The sequence below is a fragment of the Perca fluviatilis genome, chromosome 12 (assembly GCF_010015445.1).
Source record: "Perca fluviatilis chromosome 12, GENO_Pfluv_1.0, whole genome shotgun sequence".
In the NCBI taxonomy this organism is placed as follows: Eukaryota; Metazoa; Chordata; class Actinopteri; order Perciformes; family Percidae; genus Perca; species Perca fluviatilis.
Window position 1 is genome coordinate 22573416 of NC_053123.1, and position 18831 is coordinate 22592246.

The following is an 18831-nucleotide window of genomic DNA, read 5'->3' on the forward strand; positions in this document are numbered from 1 at the left end:
GAGAGGGGGGAGCTCAGAGACAGATAATGATGAACTGTGGAAAAGCAGAGGGAGATAAGCAGGAGTGGGGGTGAGAGAGGAAGAAACGAAGGGGGGGGGGGTCAAACGGAGTGGACTACAGTGAGTCTAAAGAAACTGAAAAGAAAAGAAGAAATGAAGAACGGAAAAGGAAGGTGAAATCAGCAGAGGGGAAAAATGAATCTATTTTACAGAGACAAGGAAGAGAGTCTAGAAAGCTCACTTCCCCTTTTCTACCCTCGTATTCAGCCCTTTTCCTTGTGGTGTGTGTGTGTGTGTGTGTGTGTCTCTGTGTGTTTCTGTTGACAGGACAGGCAGTGTCGGTCGTCACAATGATGGATTCTCACAGCCACATACTCCGCTTACTCAGTTTCACACAACAGACCCTGCACACATGCACACACAAATACACAAAACGCGCACTCCTTTTACCATCAAGCAATGTTTAGGAATAGTGTGCAGTGACTTAGAAAGAAGGAAGCTGGCTGTTTATGTCATGATCACAATAAATCACTGTCACAACGTGTCTTACATAACCAGACAGCAGTCGACGCTTCGCTTTAAAAGGCGCCGACACACCAGCCCGATTATCGGCCGTCGGACAGTCTGGCGAGGTCGGTGTCTCGAGTCTGTTTGGTGTGTTCCGTGCCGTCGTCAGTCGGAGTAGCCGCCGGCATTCATTTGGGCCGATTTTGACTTGTTGAATCGGTCAGTGGGCAGTCGGACTCAATGACCAATTACCGGAAATGACGAGCGGGATGAGCGTAACGAACGCCTCTCAAAATCTGACCAAAATCTTTTAAACTGACCTTTGTCGATCTGAAATGAAGACAGATTTGGCAACTGCATGGCCTATTTCTCGCTTAAAATGTTTTCAGAAACACTTTCGGTATCGGTGAACTATTTTCGTAAAATACGTGATCGTAGTCCGAACGAGCCGCCATTATGGTCGGTTTTGAAATTCGGGAGAAGCCAGGCCCACGTGACGCGTTCGTCCAATCAGCTGCCGATTTTCATTTTTTTGGGCGACAATACAGATTAGCGCCGCCTGCTGTTATGGAGATTTGTTACGTCTCGCGCACTCGCAGAAAGTACACTCAAGTCGGCGTCGCTTCGGTGTGTTCCGAGGCACTTTTTTGACCAAGTCGGGGAGACCGATCAGTCAGACTGCCGGTCGGCCATCGGGTTGGTGTGTCAGAGCCTTAACTCGACACGCACAGCTCAGCTTCACTACCTGTCCTGACGCTGCCCCTTCAACCATCTTCCTCCATTTCAAACACATTTCATAAAATTTTATTGGTCGGAGTTCAAAGCAGAGCTGTGATATGAGGCTCCCACTAGACCCGGCGCTTCGCAACAAAGTGCCCGCTCAGTCAGCCCGCTTTATGTACAGCTGTTTGTCCTTAGCGTAAGGATCCTCATGATAAACCAAGGTGACAGGCAACAAACCTGCAGCACTAACTCACTGCCCATTACCCTGGATCCGAGTGTGTGTGTGTGTGTGTGTGTGTGTGTGTGTGTGTGTGTGTGTGTGTGTGTGTGTGTGTGTGTGTGTGTGTGTGTGTGTGTGTGTGTGTGTGGGTGTGTGTGTGTGTGTGTGTGTCTGCCTGTGAGACCAATGAAAATGAAGATTGGTGGAGTGTGGTATTAACAGCCAGTCCTAACTAAGAAGCCGTATGCTAATCAAGGCTAAAGGAGCTGTAATTGCAACAAATGCAACCAAGATTTTGAATGTAAACACAATCCTTCCTCATCAGTCTGAATCACAAAGAAACCTCCCCACGACCGCCCAAATTGAGAACCTGCAGATGTGCCTAATTCACCCAAAGGAAATACTGCAGTCCTGCTCATACAGTGGACGGTGAGCAAACACTGAGGCGTCTGGTTTGAGGGCGGTATACTGAATGGCTGCTGCAATGGGCCAATAACTACAAAGCATGGTGCTTGAGACCCAAGTATTACACCATCGTATGGGTGTGTGAATACTACTAAACGTGATGTACAAGTTTTACCAATGCGTTACCACCCTTGACAACTGGTGTTTATCCAAATGGCAAGTAAATATCCTTCCCTTTTTTTTTTTTTTACTCCGGGACAGGATGCACAGGCGAAAGACAAGAGGATAGGCTTTTACACATATAAAACAGTCCCTACATTAAGATTATGGCAACCCATAAGAAAGAATGATTATAAACCCACTGTTAAATAGAACAGAAGATACAGTAAGCTATGATAAGAAAAAAAGGATAAAGCTTTAAATAAAGCTAGACTCATCAGCTTTTCTGAGTACTGAAGTCTAGTGATTTGGGGACACCAATGTACATTTTTTAAATATACATCTGCAAGGGTTTGGTGGTCTTTTGACCAGTAGCAATGGTTTAATAATTTGTTATTTAAAAGCATCCATCTACCTCACTGTCTAGCCCATATATCCTCCAGAAACAACTCCCCACGTTGCATTTCAAACAATCTCTGAGTGAAAAATAGTGCTATAAGCTGGAGAAATCAGTGTCAAGGCACATTTTGTTCTTATGCCAAAAAAATGAAATGACAATGCAATATTATTTTCCACTGTGATATATGAACTCTTCAACAGATGTCTTTGTTGAACCTTTGCTCATTTCTTTGCTGGCTTTCTTAAGTTTCTTTTGAAATTGTGCCAGTGAATAATGAATTAGGTTTTGTCTTACCAAAGTAAGTTAGCCAGCAGGCCTGGAAGTCACAAAGCGATCCCTCTGGATGCAAATCACCCTGGGTGGAAGAAAGAACAGCACAGGGAAACATTTTCACAAAGCACCTAAAAAAACAAAAACTCTGCTATGTGGGTGTTTAGTGAAACGCACTCGAGTAACTCACCATAACATATCCTACGCTATCAAAGAAGGCAGCTACAGTCAGGCTGAGAATCATCTTCTGTACAGTAAAAATCAGAGGAAGACATGAAGAGGGATTTGCCAGGGCATTTATATTTATTTAGGGCAAATTCAAATGATGAATGATGTGAATGACAGCTTGGCATACGACTTCCTTGGTGACAACCCTGTGAAAATATTACAGGATGGAGAAGAGAGTCTCCTTAATTCCTTCTACACAAACTGAGCTCATTGTATTTTATCTGAGAAAAAAAACAATACTGGGTAGAGGGTAGTTGTTATGCATGCCCACTGTCTATAGAGGTGGTTACAAACTGTGGCGGGGTAGGACGCAGGCACAGGCACGCGCACACGCACACACACACACACACACACACACACACACACACACACACACACACACACACACACACCTTTATTAATTTGGGGCCAGCAATGACCCTGCCAAGGCTACAGAAAAAGCCCTAAAGAGAGAGCACTAAAGACTATTGACTGTCAGATAACCTTTGTGAGGGGATGGCGGTAAGGAGAGGGTTTATGTGGTGTGAGAGGAACAGAGGAGGAGGAGCAGGATGAGCAGGAGGAGTTGAAGCCACTCTGTGTGACCTGTTCCAGAGGTAAGAGGATCCATCACATCCCCACGTTAAGATGTCATTTACTTCAGATTAGGAGCATAAGGTGGAGCGCTGCTAAACCTGACAGACCTGCTGGACTGGCTTCAAAAACACCACACGGGCTGCACACTCAAACAAACACCATAAACAAACACTGATTTGCTTTAGACATTTGGAATTATTTTGGATAAAAGAAAATGTATTCATGTAGAAGAAAAAGAGCATCATCTAATATTATCCAGTGTATTGTCAGACCGTAGTATAATAAAGTATAATGCAAACATCCTCATTTGGAGAGAGGAACGACAGCCGTCATTATCACAGAACAACCATGAGTCAATTAACTCCACAATTGATTAATCTTTGCATTTTAATTGGGTTCAATTATGCCAAGATTTGCTATGGCTAATTAAACATATTTCTGGTGGCAATGAAGCAGACACAAAAATTGGAAAAAAAAAAGAATAAAAATATACTCTACATTGTAGTGGAAATTTACCTGAGCCAAAGAGTGATACCTGCGAAGCAGCCAGATCACAAACAGCATGAAAATGCTGTGGAGAGAGAAGAAAGACTACAGTGAGATGTTTTGTGCAAACTGCAAGGGCAACAATTTGAACAGGACCGGTAATTTGCTGTTCTGACGATGATATGATGTCTTACTGCACATAAATACATCATGACAACTCCAACACTTGTCCCTGCAGGCACTATTGTAGAGCTGCAAAGATTAAAATTCTCTGATTCCAGCTTCTTAATAGTGAATATTTTCTTTACTCCCCTGTGACAGTAATCTGAATATATTTGAGTTGTGGACAAAACAAGACATTTGAGGATGATATCTTGGGATATTTTTCAGCATTTTTTTGACATTTTATAGACCAAACAACTAATCGATTAATCGAGAAAATAATCGACAGATGAATCGACCATGAAAATGATTGTTAGTTTCAGCCCTACACTATTGTAACCTTTACTCTAACTACTAGGTCAATGCATTCTTTAGCTTATACTACGATTACTGACCATAAAAGCAATGCCTGTTTCGACTGAACTAATGAAACCTGCAGAAAACCTGCTAAAGACCTGCTTAGCAGCATTTGAAGTCCCCAGCCAAAAAGTAACCACCGCAGCTAAAAGTTGAAGCCAAAATGTTAGGATACAGTTCATCATTATGCCACTAGATGCCAACTGCAAAATCACAACTGACTATTGAAACAAATGGGAAACGTCCAATTACTTCTTTAAAATTGTAAATGTGATTTTTTTCATATAGAGATCAGGCTCCCAACATATTCATTTCCCTTGTTTGTTTCTATTAAACACTCTAGTTATTAGTAGTACATGCTATGTCATTCTTTAGACCATAACCCTGGAACTGGCTTTGAGAAACTTTGAAATAAATAATTTAGTTTCACTATAAAACAACATTTTAGTATAGTACAGTATAGCCTTGAATTATGTTTAATGTATTGGACATACATTTCTGACATACATGGTTTGGCCAATAGAACAACACTGCAAACCACAGCTTCTAAAATGAACACAAAGTTAAACCCACATATCTCAACACAGCCTCAACAAAAGGTGAATTTTACAAGCTTTCCAACAATTGTATTTATTACAGGGTTACTGCAGCGGTCACAGTCTGCACAGGTTAAAGGGACCCTGCAGTTCTTTTCTTGTAAACAAACAAAAGTTATGTTGCCATTCAGTGTGTCCTTGAGGTCTAACAAACGTGTCAAGTGTATTTCCTTCCCCATAAAACATTTGCAAAGCCAATTTTTATGTATTTTAAATCCACCACAAACAAAACGGGGACCCACTCATCGAAAAACAGCTCCATAGGGCTACTAGAGATCTAAACCTCTACAGGGAATCTTTAATATTACAATTAACTCTTCCACCACTCCGATATCATATACAATTGTAGATATAACTCAAATATATATCAGTGTATCCCTATAGCTATGAGCAGTTAAACTACAGTATCTGGTGTGAAATAAAGGTCAAGGCTTATCATTTGAGAAAGAAATTATTTGAGAAAATATTTACCATCCTACTAAGGAGAATGTTCCTGTGGCTCGTTTTACTGTTAAAATCACCACCTGTAAATCAGAAACAATTAATTACTAAACGAATATGTATTAAAGTGTATAGTTGACATATGCCTTACATACATTGTGTAATATTTTTGTTTTTAGTAAACCACTGTGCAAACCTACTGATAGGTGCAATACAAATACAGTACTGCCATCATTATAATCATAAGCTTAGAAATTACTGGGTTGACAAGACTGCTATTTGTTCAAGCATGTCTTGTGTGTGTTTTTGTGCAAGCATGTGTGCAATTAAAGGAAGTATAATGAAAAGAAGTTTGCATACACTTCAGGCAACCAACGCATTAGAAATGTGAGTATTTGCAATGTATTGACACCTTAGACATCTAAGGTGTTTATGGACATCACCTCCACATGCATTAGACGCATTTAAACATGCTATAAAACACAGAGGGCTGCTAAATGACAGCTAAGTGAAATGAAAAACATTCAAGCTGAAGCTGATCGAAAAGCTACTCTGAGAGAAACAAGAGAGGAAAGAAAAAGAGCAAAGGAATGAAAAAAATGAGAATGTGTGAGTCAGTCCTAAAAGCTTTAGGGAAAATGAAGGGGCCCGGTAGCAGTCTTGCATGCAAAATAGAGATGGACATGCCCACACTATCAGCTGTACAACACTTCTGCTGTGATACAGCTTTTTCCTCGGTGCAGTCACAACAACAAACGACTACCTTCGATCAGTCTGACTATCTGCAATCACGTCACGTGTCCCTATGCAGAAAACAGGGATTTCTATTCAAAAAAGCAAAGAAACATGACTGTGTTTATTAAATATATAGAAGTGGGTTTCAAGTTTTATATAATAACTTGTTTTTGCAGTAACTGCACTAAACAGTGCATGAGTGATCTTGCTTTTAAAAAAGTTTATTATGCTATTTTTGGGTATGGATTTTCCTCCTCATGATTTGCAAGTCACACAAACATCTGTCATGGTTTTCATGGGCAAATACATTATCATGAGTTACCCTTGGAATGATATCCCAACTTAATACCGAAAAAGGATGAGCAATAAACTTGAAATCAAGAACAAAGAACTGACTGTTGACTTCAAACGATTAAAGTAATTAGAGCTGCAACTAATTATTCATTATCGATTAATCTGCCAATTATTTTCTCGAGAAATCATCTCGAGAAAATGTGTCCATAAAATGTCAAACAGTTGTCAGGATAAATGACCCTATGTCAATGACACACGAAATATTCAGTTTATGATCACATAAGACCAAGAAAAGCAGCAAATCCTCACAATTAAGAAGCTGTAACTAGGAAATGTTTGTTTTTGCTTGAAAAATTACTTGAATGATAAATTGATTATCAAAATATTGCTGATTATTATTCTGTTGATTGACAAATAATCGACTAATCACTTTAGTCTACGTAATAGACTAAACATAGCCTTAAAAAACACTATAGAACTGTAATAACACAATCCATTAAGGCCCACTCACTCAATAGTATTGAGCAGACTTGAATATCCCAAGATAAAATCCCAAATAGCACAAGATTATAGTATAAATCTTGGACAGCGCAGATATATAGACATGATATACTTCCCTATCCGACCAAAAAAAACACTAACTTATTACTTAAATCTGTGAAAATCTGTTGTTCAACTGACAAAGAAAAGAGGATGATGTGGGGAACAAAACTGACTACAAGAATGCATGAATAGTGCAGAATGGGAGAATTATGGGGAATGGATGAATGTATGAAAACTTAGTTGGTAAGTGTGATACCAACTCTGATGCTGAGTTAGTCAATGCGGGCCATCTGTATATCTGGGTTAGTCAGACAGTATATGTGACCCTGTGATAGATCACTTGCAGACATGAGCGATTGCTTGTCGTAAAAGGAGAGATGTGGGCTCAAGGCAAGTCAGCATTACTGCAGCATTCTTAGTTAGGCCAAGAGAGTGGATGATAACCTGAAGCCAAAAGCTGCTGGCATGCAAAGTTACACCTACTCACATTAACACATTCACTGCACCAGAAACAACACTGTTTCTAAACTAATCTGTCCATATGTCAGCCTTGATTCAGTGACAAGCTACAAGTGATCCAAGCCAGGTATTTCCTAACAAGGTTATTCTGAAAATAAGGAACCTATTGACAGGTTTATCATAATCTTACACAATATCCTCAGGGTTTGGACTGACTACCCCAACCACATGTAAATGAAGTGCAATATAATAATAATCTATTTGTGAAGGTCATGATGTGCAATTGTTGTGCTTGAAACTTTGCCAGAGAGGTGTTGATTCAACCTCTGGGTAGTTTCCAGTCTACGGTTGGTGTTGTTGTATTGGATTGCACGTTGTACAGTGCTCCTGTTAGTCTGAACAAAATAATAGGAACAGCTTACAGTAAAATGCAATCAAATACAACAACATTACATTATATTAATTTGGCTGATGCCTTTGTCCAAAGAAACTTACAATAAATGCATTCAAACTGTTCAGTGCTACAGCACATGTGCTTTGATATATATATATATATATATATATATATATATATATATATATATATACATTTCACTCAGACATTTATTGTAATAAAAGGTATAAAATAGCATACAGTAAAATTGAAATACTCAAGTACAAGCACTTCAGTAAGAAAATGAGTAAATGTACTACTCTTATCACTGAGCAAACTGGTGAAGCATGTTCACTTATCATTTCAAGATAAGAAACCCTCTGCTTATCTTTATTCATATTATCCATAACAAACAAATCTACAACAATGGTGGTAAACGTTGTTTCATTAGTTAAGTATGAGTAACAGGTAAAACACATAAAGCTGGTAATGTTTATTAGCTTTAGTTAGCTTGTTACCATGTCAGACACAAGGGAGTAATGTTAGATCTCCATTAGCAGGTGAGCCAGTAAAGCTATTAGTTTAACGGTCTGATTTAATTAGTTGCACTATAACGTTAATATTCGATGGGGCCAATTAATGCAGCTAGTTAGCAATGTTAGATTACTGACGGCTTTTACGGTTACAGTTTAGCATTGGGAGTCATGCAGGTGTCAGGCCTCCATACATCAACTTATCAATCGATCAATCAATCAGGTCGAATACATTATTATTACCAACGAGAAGCAGGATAACAGTGAAACGTTATGTAGCTAACTATCGTTAGCTAATTAGCTAACAAAACTTAGCTAAATACAGAGTTTACACTTAAGTTAGCTAACGTTACTTACGCATCGATAGTCTTCTGAATCTGTATTAAAAAACACGCAGCGTGTATCGTTACTCATTGCCTTTGGGTTTTGACTGTTCATTTTTTTGTCACTATGACTTTAGATTATTTTGCTTCAATGTGTTTTTGTTTTGCTGGAGCTTTTTCTTGTAGCCTACTTCCGGCTTCTACCGTGCGCACAAAGGGACATACAGCACCAATGACAGTGCTGACTCTGAGTCAAGTGTCATCGAACGGACAAGTTTAGGACGTTTTTGGCTAGATGTAAGGGATATGAATACCTTTTCCTCCACTGATATCAGCTAACTTTCCTGTGAAATGCTGGTAAAACCCCGCAAAAAAATCACTGTGTTTACAACTTAATTAGGATCTCATTATTAGAAACAGTAACAAAAAGCCTCAGGAAGACATTCAATGATAGCCTCTGGTATTCTCCTAAGGTTAATGATAAGGTTATCTCAATGACTGAACCTGAGAAAAACATTTTTTTAAAGATATTTGAGGATCTCTTTGTTCGTTTTGTTTGCTCTCTTTGTTAGACTTTATCTGGATAACAGAGTTTGTAAGTTTCACATTTCTCTGAAAAGAGACAGACAGGACAATATTAAAACCAATAGTCATTTTTATTAGGTTTTTGGTCATTTTACGTAGGCCTATCGACTGAATAAAAATCAGAAAATAAAAAAAAATGTTACAATGGATCATACATTTTCGACATAGAAATACTGTTTGTAGCATATATTATGAATATATCTTACGTAATAGAATATATCAGGTTCGGGTTACCCGTAGACATTTGTTGCGCAGTTAAATAGTGCAGGGCATCCATGCCATAGAGTTTCAGACACCACAGACAACATATAATGGGACAGTAAATACCAATACAATGGGACAATGAATTAAACGCTTAATGCTCCAGTGCTAATCAAGATGCTAGAATATAAATATCATTGAAAACACTTCAAACTGACCACCATAAACTCTAAAAAATGTTGAATCAATTACTAACACATAGGCCTATACAATAGGTTGTGCAAATAGTGCAATTTTTCTTACAGCTTGTTCATCAGTGTGATTGCTGCTGGAACGAAGCTGTTTTTATATAATACAGTTGTACCCCTGTATAGCTGAATGACATTAGACCATTTAATGTCATCTATTCGCTGTAGTGTTATGTGTCCAATATATGGCATGCATATTGAGCTCTATTAAAGTAACCTCTGCTATTGTCTTTCAACTAAAAATAGGCAAATTAACAGTATCAATTAGACATTTTTGCATGTGCTCTTCTTAGTGTATGGGGTTTAATGCACAATTTGTGGGTGTGGGTCTGGGTGTGTATGAGAGAGTGAGAGAATGAAACTGTGGGTGTGTTGCAACCTATTGACCTATTGTGGCACTGAAACCCCAGCTGCACCCATTTACCTCGGTGGCCTTTGAGGCTGTCGCTGGCCGTTAGTCAAACAACAATGAGGGAGATCAGTTTGTTTTTTACACTGGCAAGGTAAAACAACACATCTTTCTTCAAAATACATATACATTTCAAAATAAAAAGGAAACGTAACCGATTCCAGTACATACTTGTAATTGCCATCATACCCAGACTGCAACATAATTTACTGTGCTGCACAGTTAACGTTTTTACTGTTTCGTTCTATGATGACAGCTACTGCAGTGTATTCTGGGACATATTTACTTGACACAAAAAAAATATGCCTCAATTAAATTGCCTCATACGTGTTACATTATTGAACAAACAACGGTGCAAGGTGTTGTCACTTGAAGATTGCAGCAACATTATTCAACCTGCAGGTCATTTTGAATGCACTTCTCCCTTTTAACACATTTAACATCGCTGGTGGAAAGGGGAAACTGAATCTGAAACAAAACAGATTTTTGTTTCACCCTATGAGGTGTATTACTATGGATACCAATAAAACCGCAGTGTCATAAGCTGTTCTCGTTCAAACGACAAATGATAAAAAAATTAACATCCACTTCTGAAAGAATGTCTGGATGTTTTAGGTGCAGTGATTAAACATTATCTTAACGAAAATAAAACTCTTGAACAGCATCCACTTTACAAGAGGAGGACAACAGCTGAGACTTTTCAGTGTTTTGCTGTTTATGAACATCTGTTTTCTAATCTGAGGGGAAAGAACTGAAGACACTCTCAAGAAGATATGCAGAAAATAGCGTTTCTGTCCTGATACTTTATGTTTTGTCTAACTTGGGTCAGTTTATACTATTTACCTCTGCCCTTTCAAAATTTCTGAATTGCTGGCCAAGTCTCAGATTTTTTCAGCATTTAAAAGTAAAATGTCCTTGGTGCTGAAGAAAACATAGTTCATTTTCAATAATATGTGTATGCTTTATACTCAGAAGATGTTCTATACCACACAGACTTTACAAAACATGCTTTTTGACATACGGAATATGTCAGGTATTCCCTGTACTAACACTGCACATTGGAGAATAGGAATATGAAGCAACGTATAAATTGGTCTTGGCCTAGGCCTACTTATTAAAAGGTTTTTGTTGTCTGAATAGGCCAAATTCAGTTTGTGAAGTTGTGCTGTCTGTTTGGTAATGTTCTTAAAGTCAATTTTAATCATAACTGCATTCATGAAAAACGTACACAAACAAATAAAGTCAGTTCATATAAAAGTTTATTTTAGAAACACAAATCAGTAAAAATGGCGCAGAAGGTGCATACAAAAGCATAAAAGCATTTGCTTACTTTTTGACAGAGTGGCATGTCCAATAATCCAATGATAGTCGCAAATAAATGACAATACAGTAACAACAATGCATCTTGTGGAAACCCTCATTATTCTCTATGCAGAAGCATTATAGCAGTTGATTCTGGTTCATTGGTCATGTAGGGCATTGGGAGATCACAGGCAGCTATACAGTGCGCATCTGCCTCCTTCCATGCAAGCACAATTTAAAGACACAGACACATCAGATTTGAAGGAACACTGGTCATACACAGACAAATGCATCTGAACACACTGACATCATCAGCAACACAAACAGGAAGCTAAATCTTTTGTCAGTATCCCCCTCAGAGGGGCGGTTCAGACGACGGGTCCTGTAGTTCATGCAGTCCACTTTTTCTCCGACTTTGAAATAACATTTGGCTCTTAAACAATACAGTGCAATGTAATAAATTATACATTAAATAAAGGTTTTAAATATGTTTCATCTGCGTATCACAGGAGCATGCTGTGTACAAAACTTTGGAGTGCAAAACATAAGTTTGGTTTTAAGTACACAAATGCATTCATCATGATCAACACATCTACAGTCAATAATACCACAGAGTAGACCAACACCGTGCAGGCCTAAAGAGAAAGAGAAATAAGCAACCTTTTTTCTCTATCATTCAAATGTTTGTCCACAAATTTCATCAGTAGTAGTAACAGCAGCAGCAAAAAAGACCAGTTGAGAGAAGTCAGTTCAGCCAGTCCAATAAAAAAAAAAGTCCGGGCTTTCAGTTTCTGTAGGCTCCGATCTTAATGGCCCCATCCTCCAATCTCCTGGTTGTAGCGCTTGGTGAGAGAGTTGGCCTGCAGTGTGAGCTTGGACAGCACCCCTTGCAGCCCGGTCAAATGGTACTGGAACTGTTTCTGCAGATCGTCGTCCTCTTCCTCTTCCTCCTCGGATGATAACGACGCGGAGGAGGAGGACGAGGAGGTGGATGCGGACGAGTTCATGCGGGTGATCTTCATGCTCTCCTTGCGCCTCTCATCGGCTGCTGCGCACCTGACCCCCCACTCGATGTCCCTGCGGATGGACTTGAGCAGCTGATAGTAGCTGTACATGTCCCCCTCGTCCTCGACTGATTTCATGGAACTCAACCCCCTGTCCTCTTCCAGTGGGACGTCCCGCAGCAGGCTGGGCACCATGACGGTCTGGTCCATGTTGTTGACGGCACCGATGAAGCGGTTCATGGCGTTGAAGAGGGAGTTCTTCTGGGCTCGGGTTTCTGGGGGCTGCATCATCATCTTGCTTTTTTCCCCCTTCTTTAACAGAAATAAAAGCGAAGATGCGAGTTTCTTGTCTTGTTCGTTTCTCTCCTCTGGGAGTGTCCTGCTTTAATTCCGAGCTGATCGGCTTACAGGAGCGTCTGCGTGTCTGTAACTCTGCAGAGGGGATTGGCTGTCCTGTAAATCAGGCGAGTTGAGTTCCCCCCCCTTGATGAGTGCTTTGAGCCCTTGTCGTAGTTTCTAGTTTGCGGTAGGAAGGGTGAGCTTTTATACACACCAAGGTGGTTTCGTAATTTAAAGGCGGTCCCACAACCGGTTTGTCAGGTTCTCCCACTCCAGTTAACCAGACAGGCGATCTGAAGTAGCACGCAGCAGAGCAGAGGTCTGACGCTGTTTCTAGAAGAGGAGTAAATTGACAGCGAGTGTGGGGAATCCAACTCCACAGAGTGCAGATCTGAAAAAAAAAATTATAATAAAAAAATCTATGCTTTACCACGTGTAGCCTATGCTTTCAACTCACTTTTTAACACAGTCTCATCCCAAACTTACTGCTGTCCTATGAATCTTTGCTCTCTTCCGGTGAAAGAAATGACTCATATTAGGCTACACCGACACATCCCACATTCTGTTCCGATGACATGCAGGGTGAGGCCGGGCCTGACCGAGCAGGACCACTGGTATGAATATTCATAACCAAGCCATCAGCCCACTGCTCGAGCCTACAGCACAGCCAATCAGATGGCCGTTTGGGTTTCCTCGGAGACGGGACAAGGCGATGTTGGACCAATGACGAGAGCCACTGTTGACTCGCTCACATATAGAAAACAGAGGCGCCACGTGGTCGAGCACCAAAGCTTTTAAATAATTATTGATTTCATTCCTAGACTGAATTTCAGTGTGTCGCCTACAATAGTGGAAGAAGTATTCTTTAAGTAAATTTACCAATAAATGAATGAATGTAAAAAATACTCCATTACTAATTGAACTTATAAAAGTACAAATGTAGCCTAGCCTATAGCCTATCAGCAAAATATAGCCTATAGGCCTACTTAACTATCAAAAGTAAAAGTATTCCTTCTGCAGACTGAATAGCCACTGCTATATTAAGTGACCTAACTGATATATTATTAAATATGACATTATTAGATTGTAAATACACTCATTTTTAAGCAGAATGTTTACTGGCGTAAATGGTTCAGATGGAGTTTTGACCAGTGGTTGCCAACCTCAGGGTCAGACCACTCCAAAGGGTCACAAAATAAATCTGAGGGATCAAAAGATGATACGGGGTAGGATGAAGAAAACACTATTTTATATCTGAAAACTGTACAGCAGTTAGAACAGGTAGTTATATTTTCCACCACTGGTCACACCTAAAACTGGGTTTAGTGTTTCCTTGTTTGTTTAGCACATTCTATTCCACACATAGCAAGGATCCAGGATGTCCTAAATTGTTTAATATAAGTGAAGTAATTGGTGCCATCATGGGCATGCCCAAAAATGATATCCTTATTGCAACTGTCCAATTTTAACACAATTACAGTGATACAATGGAAAATAAAAATGTCATAAAAGTACAAGTTAACACTTTAGTGAGTACCACGTCCACACTATCAGTCCCTGCGGGATTATAACAGGCCTGGTTATTTCCCCTAAGGGTAACTTTAGTCTAAGCCAGTTACACTACTGGCAAGCTTTTCAGATTACACTTTCAACCAAACTGTTGCACCAGCCAGTTTCAAGAAGTGATGCTGGACAGCTAATTCCCCCCTGTACCTTTCTAACTATAGGCCTAACTGCTGGTAAACAGGGGGGTGAGGGGGGGACTCACACACAGCCCCTGCAACAGAAATAGCCCACCATAAACATTGCATTCATGGAAATGCTCAGTTTGAAATTGGAGCTTTGGTAAACACTTCTTGTCAAATTGAAACTATAAAAACATGTTTTTTACTGGGCAGCCATCAACAAAACATGTCTGACTGATTCACTGAATGACATTTAAAATAGATCCACATATTTTAAAGGATAGGCTCACAGGAATGATATAAAGGAGGGAGGGGAGGGTGACCTGACTGATACTCCATGTCCCAGTTTGTTCTAGATAAAGGCAAATGAATCACGCTTTAAGAATTGTTGCTCAGCAACAATGGAGAGAATGCGAACGTGGACGGCGTAACCTGCTGGTTGAGTTTCTGTCTCACGGTCTCTGTCCCATCCTACTTCCGACTCCTCACTGTTCTCTTTTTCTTTATTCTACCTCTTCTAGTAAAATAGTAACACCACAATGTGAAAATGCTCCATTAAAATCCCTCCTTTACAGATTAATATTGTGTGAGCGTTATCAGCAAAATGTATATAGATATGCAGTATTTTTATATTACCACTAATGGATTAACATAAGCAGTACTGTATCTGGTCGATGTGAGGCTATCATTTTGAATATTTTATACAGTGCTGGGTAGAGTAATCGATTGTATTTGATATGTTTAGATTTTTAGCGTCTTTATCTAAGTAACTCGAATCATAGCTGTCAAATAAATGTAGTCAAAGTAAAAAGTACAATATTTCTGTCGTGTATGTAGTGGAGTTAAAATATGAAGTGGATCAAATTGAAATACCCAACTAAAGTATAGAAGTACCTCAGAGTTGTACTTAAGTACAGTTCTTGAATGTAATTAGTTACAGTGGTGGAAGAAGTAGTCAATTCCTTTACTGAAGTCAAAGCAGCTAAAGTAAAAATATGTGAAAATACTCCATTACAAGTAAAAATTCAGCTTAAATTTTACTCAAGTGAAATTACAGAAGTATTAGCAGCAAAATGCACTCAAAATATCAAAAGTAAAAGTACTTCAAATGCAGCAGAATGGTGCCTGTTAGAGTTACATTATTATAAATGATTTCATTGGATTATTATTACTGATATGTAAACATGTACGCAGTATTTTCCATATGGTGCTGATTTTACTGTAACTACTATTTTTATACAGTTGGGTTAGTTTAATCTTCAATTCATCATATATTATAATTATTTAGTTTTGTATGTAAAATACTCTGCAAAGTAACTACAGCTGTCAGATAGATGTAAAAAGTACAATATTTTACTTTCACGTAATATAACAGCACAAAATTGAGTAAGTAAAGTAAAGTAAAGTACCATGGAATTGTACTTAAATAAAGTGGTTAGGTTAATGCTATAATGTAATGCCCCATTCTTCACACATCCCCTTTATTCAAAATCTGCCTTGGAAGCAAAGCTATACACAAACACAAACTGACTAATCTTATTCCCCCTCTGAAAATAAACTGATCCCGTTAGAGGGGGGAAAAAAAGCAGGTCAGCAGAGCAAATGTGCACCGCTGCTGAGTAGAGATCAGATAGGAACAGGAGCAGGTTTTTGCTTTCTCAACAGGGCTGTCAATCATGGCCCCACCTCAATGGCTTCCACTCTATTCTCCTGTGAAAGGCCTTTCCACTTGTCAGAGGACGCACTGTGCCTGAAAGCAACAATGAAACCCGGATCAGTTCGGAAGGGTTTCTCGATTGTGTGTCATGTCAGAAGCTGAGCATCCACCGATTACGGCGGGTGTCATCATCATCCCACAAGGCTTCAAAGAGAGAGAGAGAGGAGGAAGTGGAGGAGGTGGTGGTGGTGGGATGGGGTGGGGTGGGGAGGGCTGCACAACATGAACAGGCAGCTAGAGTGGGAACTCTAGTACTTGTCATCACGACTGCATGTTACTAAGAAGTGTGAGGCATGTGTGAGTTCAGCAGGGAAGCTGGAGGCGAAGCAGCAACAGCAATTAGAACAACAACAGCAACAACTCACATCACAAACAGACGGATGGAGGTTACTTCCTAATAAAGTAATATAGCAGGACTTCTATATTTTGTTGTCGTATGGTTGTTGTTTCTGTTGATGTTGTGTGTGTGTCGTGTGTGTGTGTGTGTGTGTGTGTATGTGTGTGTTTGAAAGAGAGAAAGCTTAAGTCCTCCTGCAAGTTTTTGAAAATGCAATTTATAATGAGATCGTATTAAAGCAGTAAAGTAATTCATGTATAAGATTTCTAGTGTGATCAAATTGCCATTTGGAAACACATTTCTTTTATACTGAGCCACATGAGTCACTTAATGTTATTATTTGAAGCCACTAATCTTCACTAAAACATCTTCTTCTGATGAGCAGCAGTCGATGTAGCACAGCATGATTAAATGTGGCACTGAAATGGCCCTTTCCCTTTAAACAAACAACATCATGGTTCAGATTATTTATTGGTTCATCTCATCTTCTGGGTACTTTTTTTCTGGGAGTTTCGGAGATTTTAACAACATGCTGAGAGCTTTATATTGTTTGAGTACTGAATTGGTTAATTCCACAGTTTTTCAATATACCTACATTTGACCACTTTGAGCAGGTTGACATTTTTTAAGTCTAGCACTAGTCAGCCTCAGGTGCCCATATGAACGTTGAAATAAGTTAAGTACATTCCCAGAGCTCTGTAGCCAGCTCCTCATATCTTCTTGAGGCTAGCAGCTCAAGGCTACATTTACAGCTACAATGTAAGCCTGAATCTCCAACTAAACTTTCAGCGATTAAGTTGCATTGTGAGTGGTAAAGGCGACAGGTAGGAAGATGAATGCATGAAATAAAAAAAGGCAACATCTTTGGTTCTGCTGCATGCATTTTGATGCTTTTTTTAATATATTGTCCACTGGGAGCCCGACAATGTTATGTGCATTGTTAAATCTGTGGAGTACTCTTTTAAGTTGCTGAGACTTTAGTTACGTTTACCTGCCACTTTTATGTTTAAAATGAAATAAATACCATTTTCTTTTAACTATAGCTCAACAAAAAGATGTGAACATACAGTAGGATTCCTATAACATAATACCTACATGTAGCATACCTTTGCTTTTTTTCAAGGTAATTTGGTTTCTAGATATTTTAAGTAGGCCCTTACTTTAAAATTGGCTCGGACAACACAGCCCTCAAGTTCATAGGAACACACAAACCTCTCCACCACGATAAGTGATGGAGTCCCCTATTCATTTATGGTATATGGGACACATTTCAATCTTAGTTAGTCTTTCTTCATAGGCATTTCTTGCAAAAACACATACTTGAAGTCAGAAATGAAGCTGGAATTTACTAAAAATTGTAATTGTATTGTTAAAAATGTGTTTGCAACCAGACTTTTTCATGATAAGACAGGCTGCAGTTGAACGTGTCCGTGCGCTCTGGAGTCCGGGTTCCTGTGTGTCTGTGTGAGTAATAGCGCTTCCCAGTTGGATGCCTCCCTCTAGCCTATAACCGATTAAGTGTATTCAGGAGGCGGAGGCGCAGTGGGGCGCGCGGAAGCCAGCGGCACGCACGCTCCATTAGCGGACCCACTGCCGCGCCGCTCTGCCGGTAATTTGCGTGACGAGATTGGAACGAGTCGGTTAGCGCGATCTCCCCTAGTCCGCCTCTGTCTTCTCACCGCTTTTCCGGCCTTGTTTCCGATGCAGCCCGCAGCAGCGCAGGAGAACAAGCGGACAGAGAAAGACAGAGAATATGTGTGTGTGTGTGTGTGTGTGTGTGTGTGTGTGTGTGTGTGTGTGTGTGTGTGTGTGTGTGTGTGTGTGTGGTGCTCTATCCCCCACACGCGGCTTTCCCTTTTTTTTTTCCTCCCTTCGCCACAGCTCCGTTTTCCGCTGATACCCAAGCGCCATCATGTGTACAAGGATGGTACTTAGTGATGTCATAAAGTAAAACTGCCTCGGGAAGTTCAGAGGATGTTCTTAAAAAAAAAAAAAAATAATGATTTTAGAATATATACTTTTTTCTTCTACTTTTTTATTTAAGTAGGCTATAGCCTACTTAAATAATTAAAAAATCAACTGTTTCAAACAAATAATAAAAAAATAAAAAAATATGCCTAGGCCTATATTTGATACGATGAGATTGAACACACAAGAGAATGCAAAATCAATTTATCTAAAGTAAATAGTGACATTTGTTTTGGTCTGAAACTT

The 18831-nt window shown here is 39.5% G+C and overlaps 2 protein-coding genes across 5 annotated transcripts in view; both read right to left on the reverse strand.

Annotated features, from left to right (window-relative positions):
• Positions 1–8992, reverse strand: part of si:dkey-100n23.5 (cyclic AMP receptor-like protein A) — a 50774-nt gene extending 41782 nt beyond the window's left edge. For 3 of the 4 annotated variants that reach the window (XR_005641037.1, XM_039818490.1, XM_039818489.1), the window contains exons 1-5: positions 8825–8992; positions 5561–5613; positions 4005–4059; positions 2875–2931; positions 2709–2769 (exon numbers count right to left, since the gene is read on the reverse strand). Coding sequence is in view for 3 of the 4 variants with exons in the window: in XM_039818490.1 (XP_039674424.1) it covers positions 2709–2769; positions 2875–2931; positions 4005–4059; positions 5561–5613; positions 8825–8905 (307 nt within the window). In the remaining variant the exon portion in view is untranslated. The remainder of the gene's footprint in view (positions 1–2708; positions 2770–2874; positions 2932–4004; positions 4060–5560; positions 5614–8824) is intronic. The other variant, XM_039818491.1, reaches the window with a different exon arrangement.
• A 2482-nt stretch (positions 8993–11474) lies between these two features.
• LOC120570617 (mid1-interacting protein 1-B-like) lies at positions 11475–13476 on the reverse strand. The gene is made up of 2 exons (XM_039819077.1): positions 13365–13476; positions 11475–13269 (listed from the first exon to the last, which is right to left on the reverse strand). The coding sequence occupies exon 2, from the start codon at positions 12831–12833 to the stop codon at positions 12342–12344; it is 492 nt and encodes a 163-aa protein (XP_039675011.1). The 5' UTR covers positions 12834–13269; positions 13365–13476; the 3' UTR covers positions 11475–12341.
• Positions 13477–18831: the final 5355 nt, after the last annotated feature.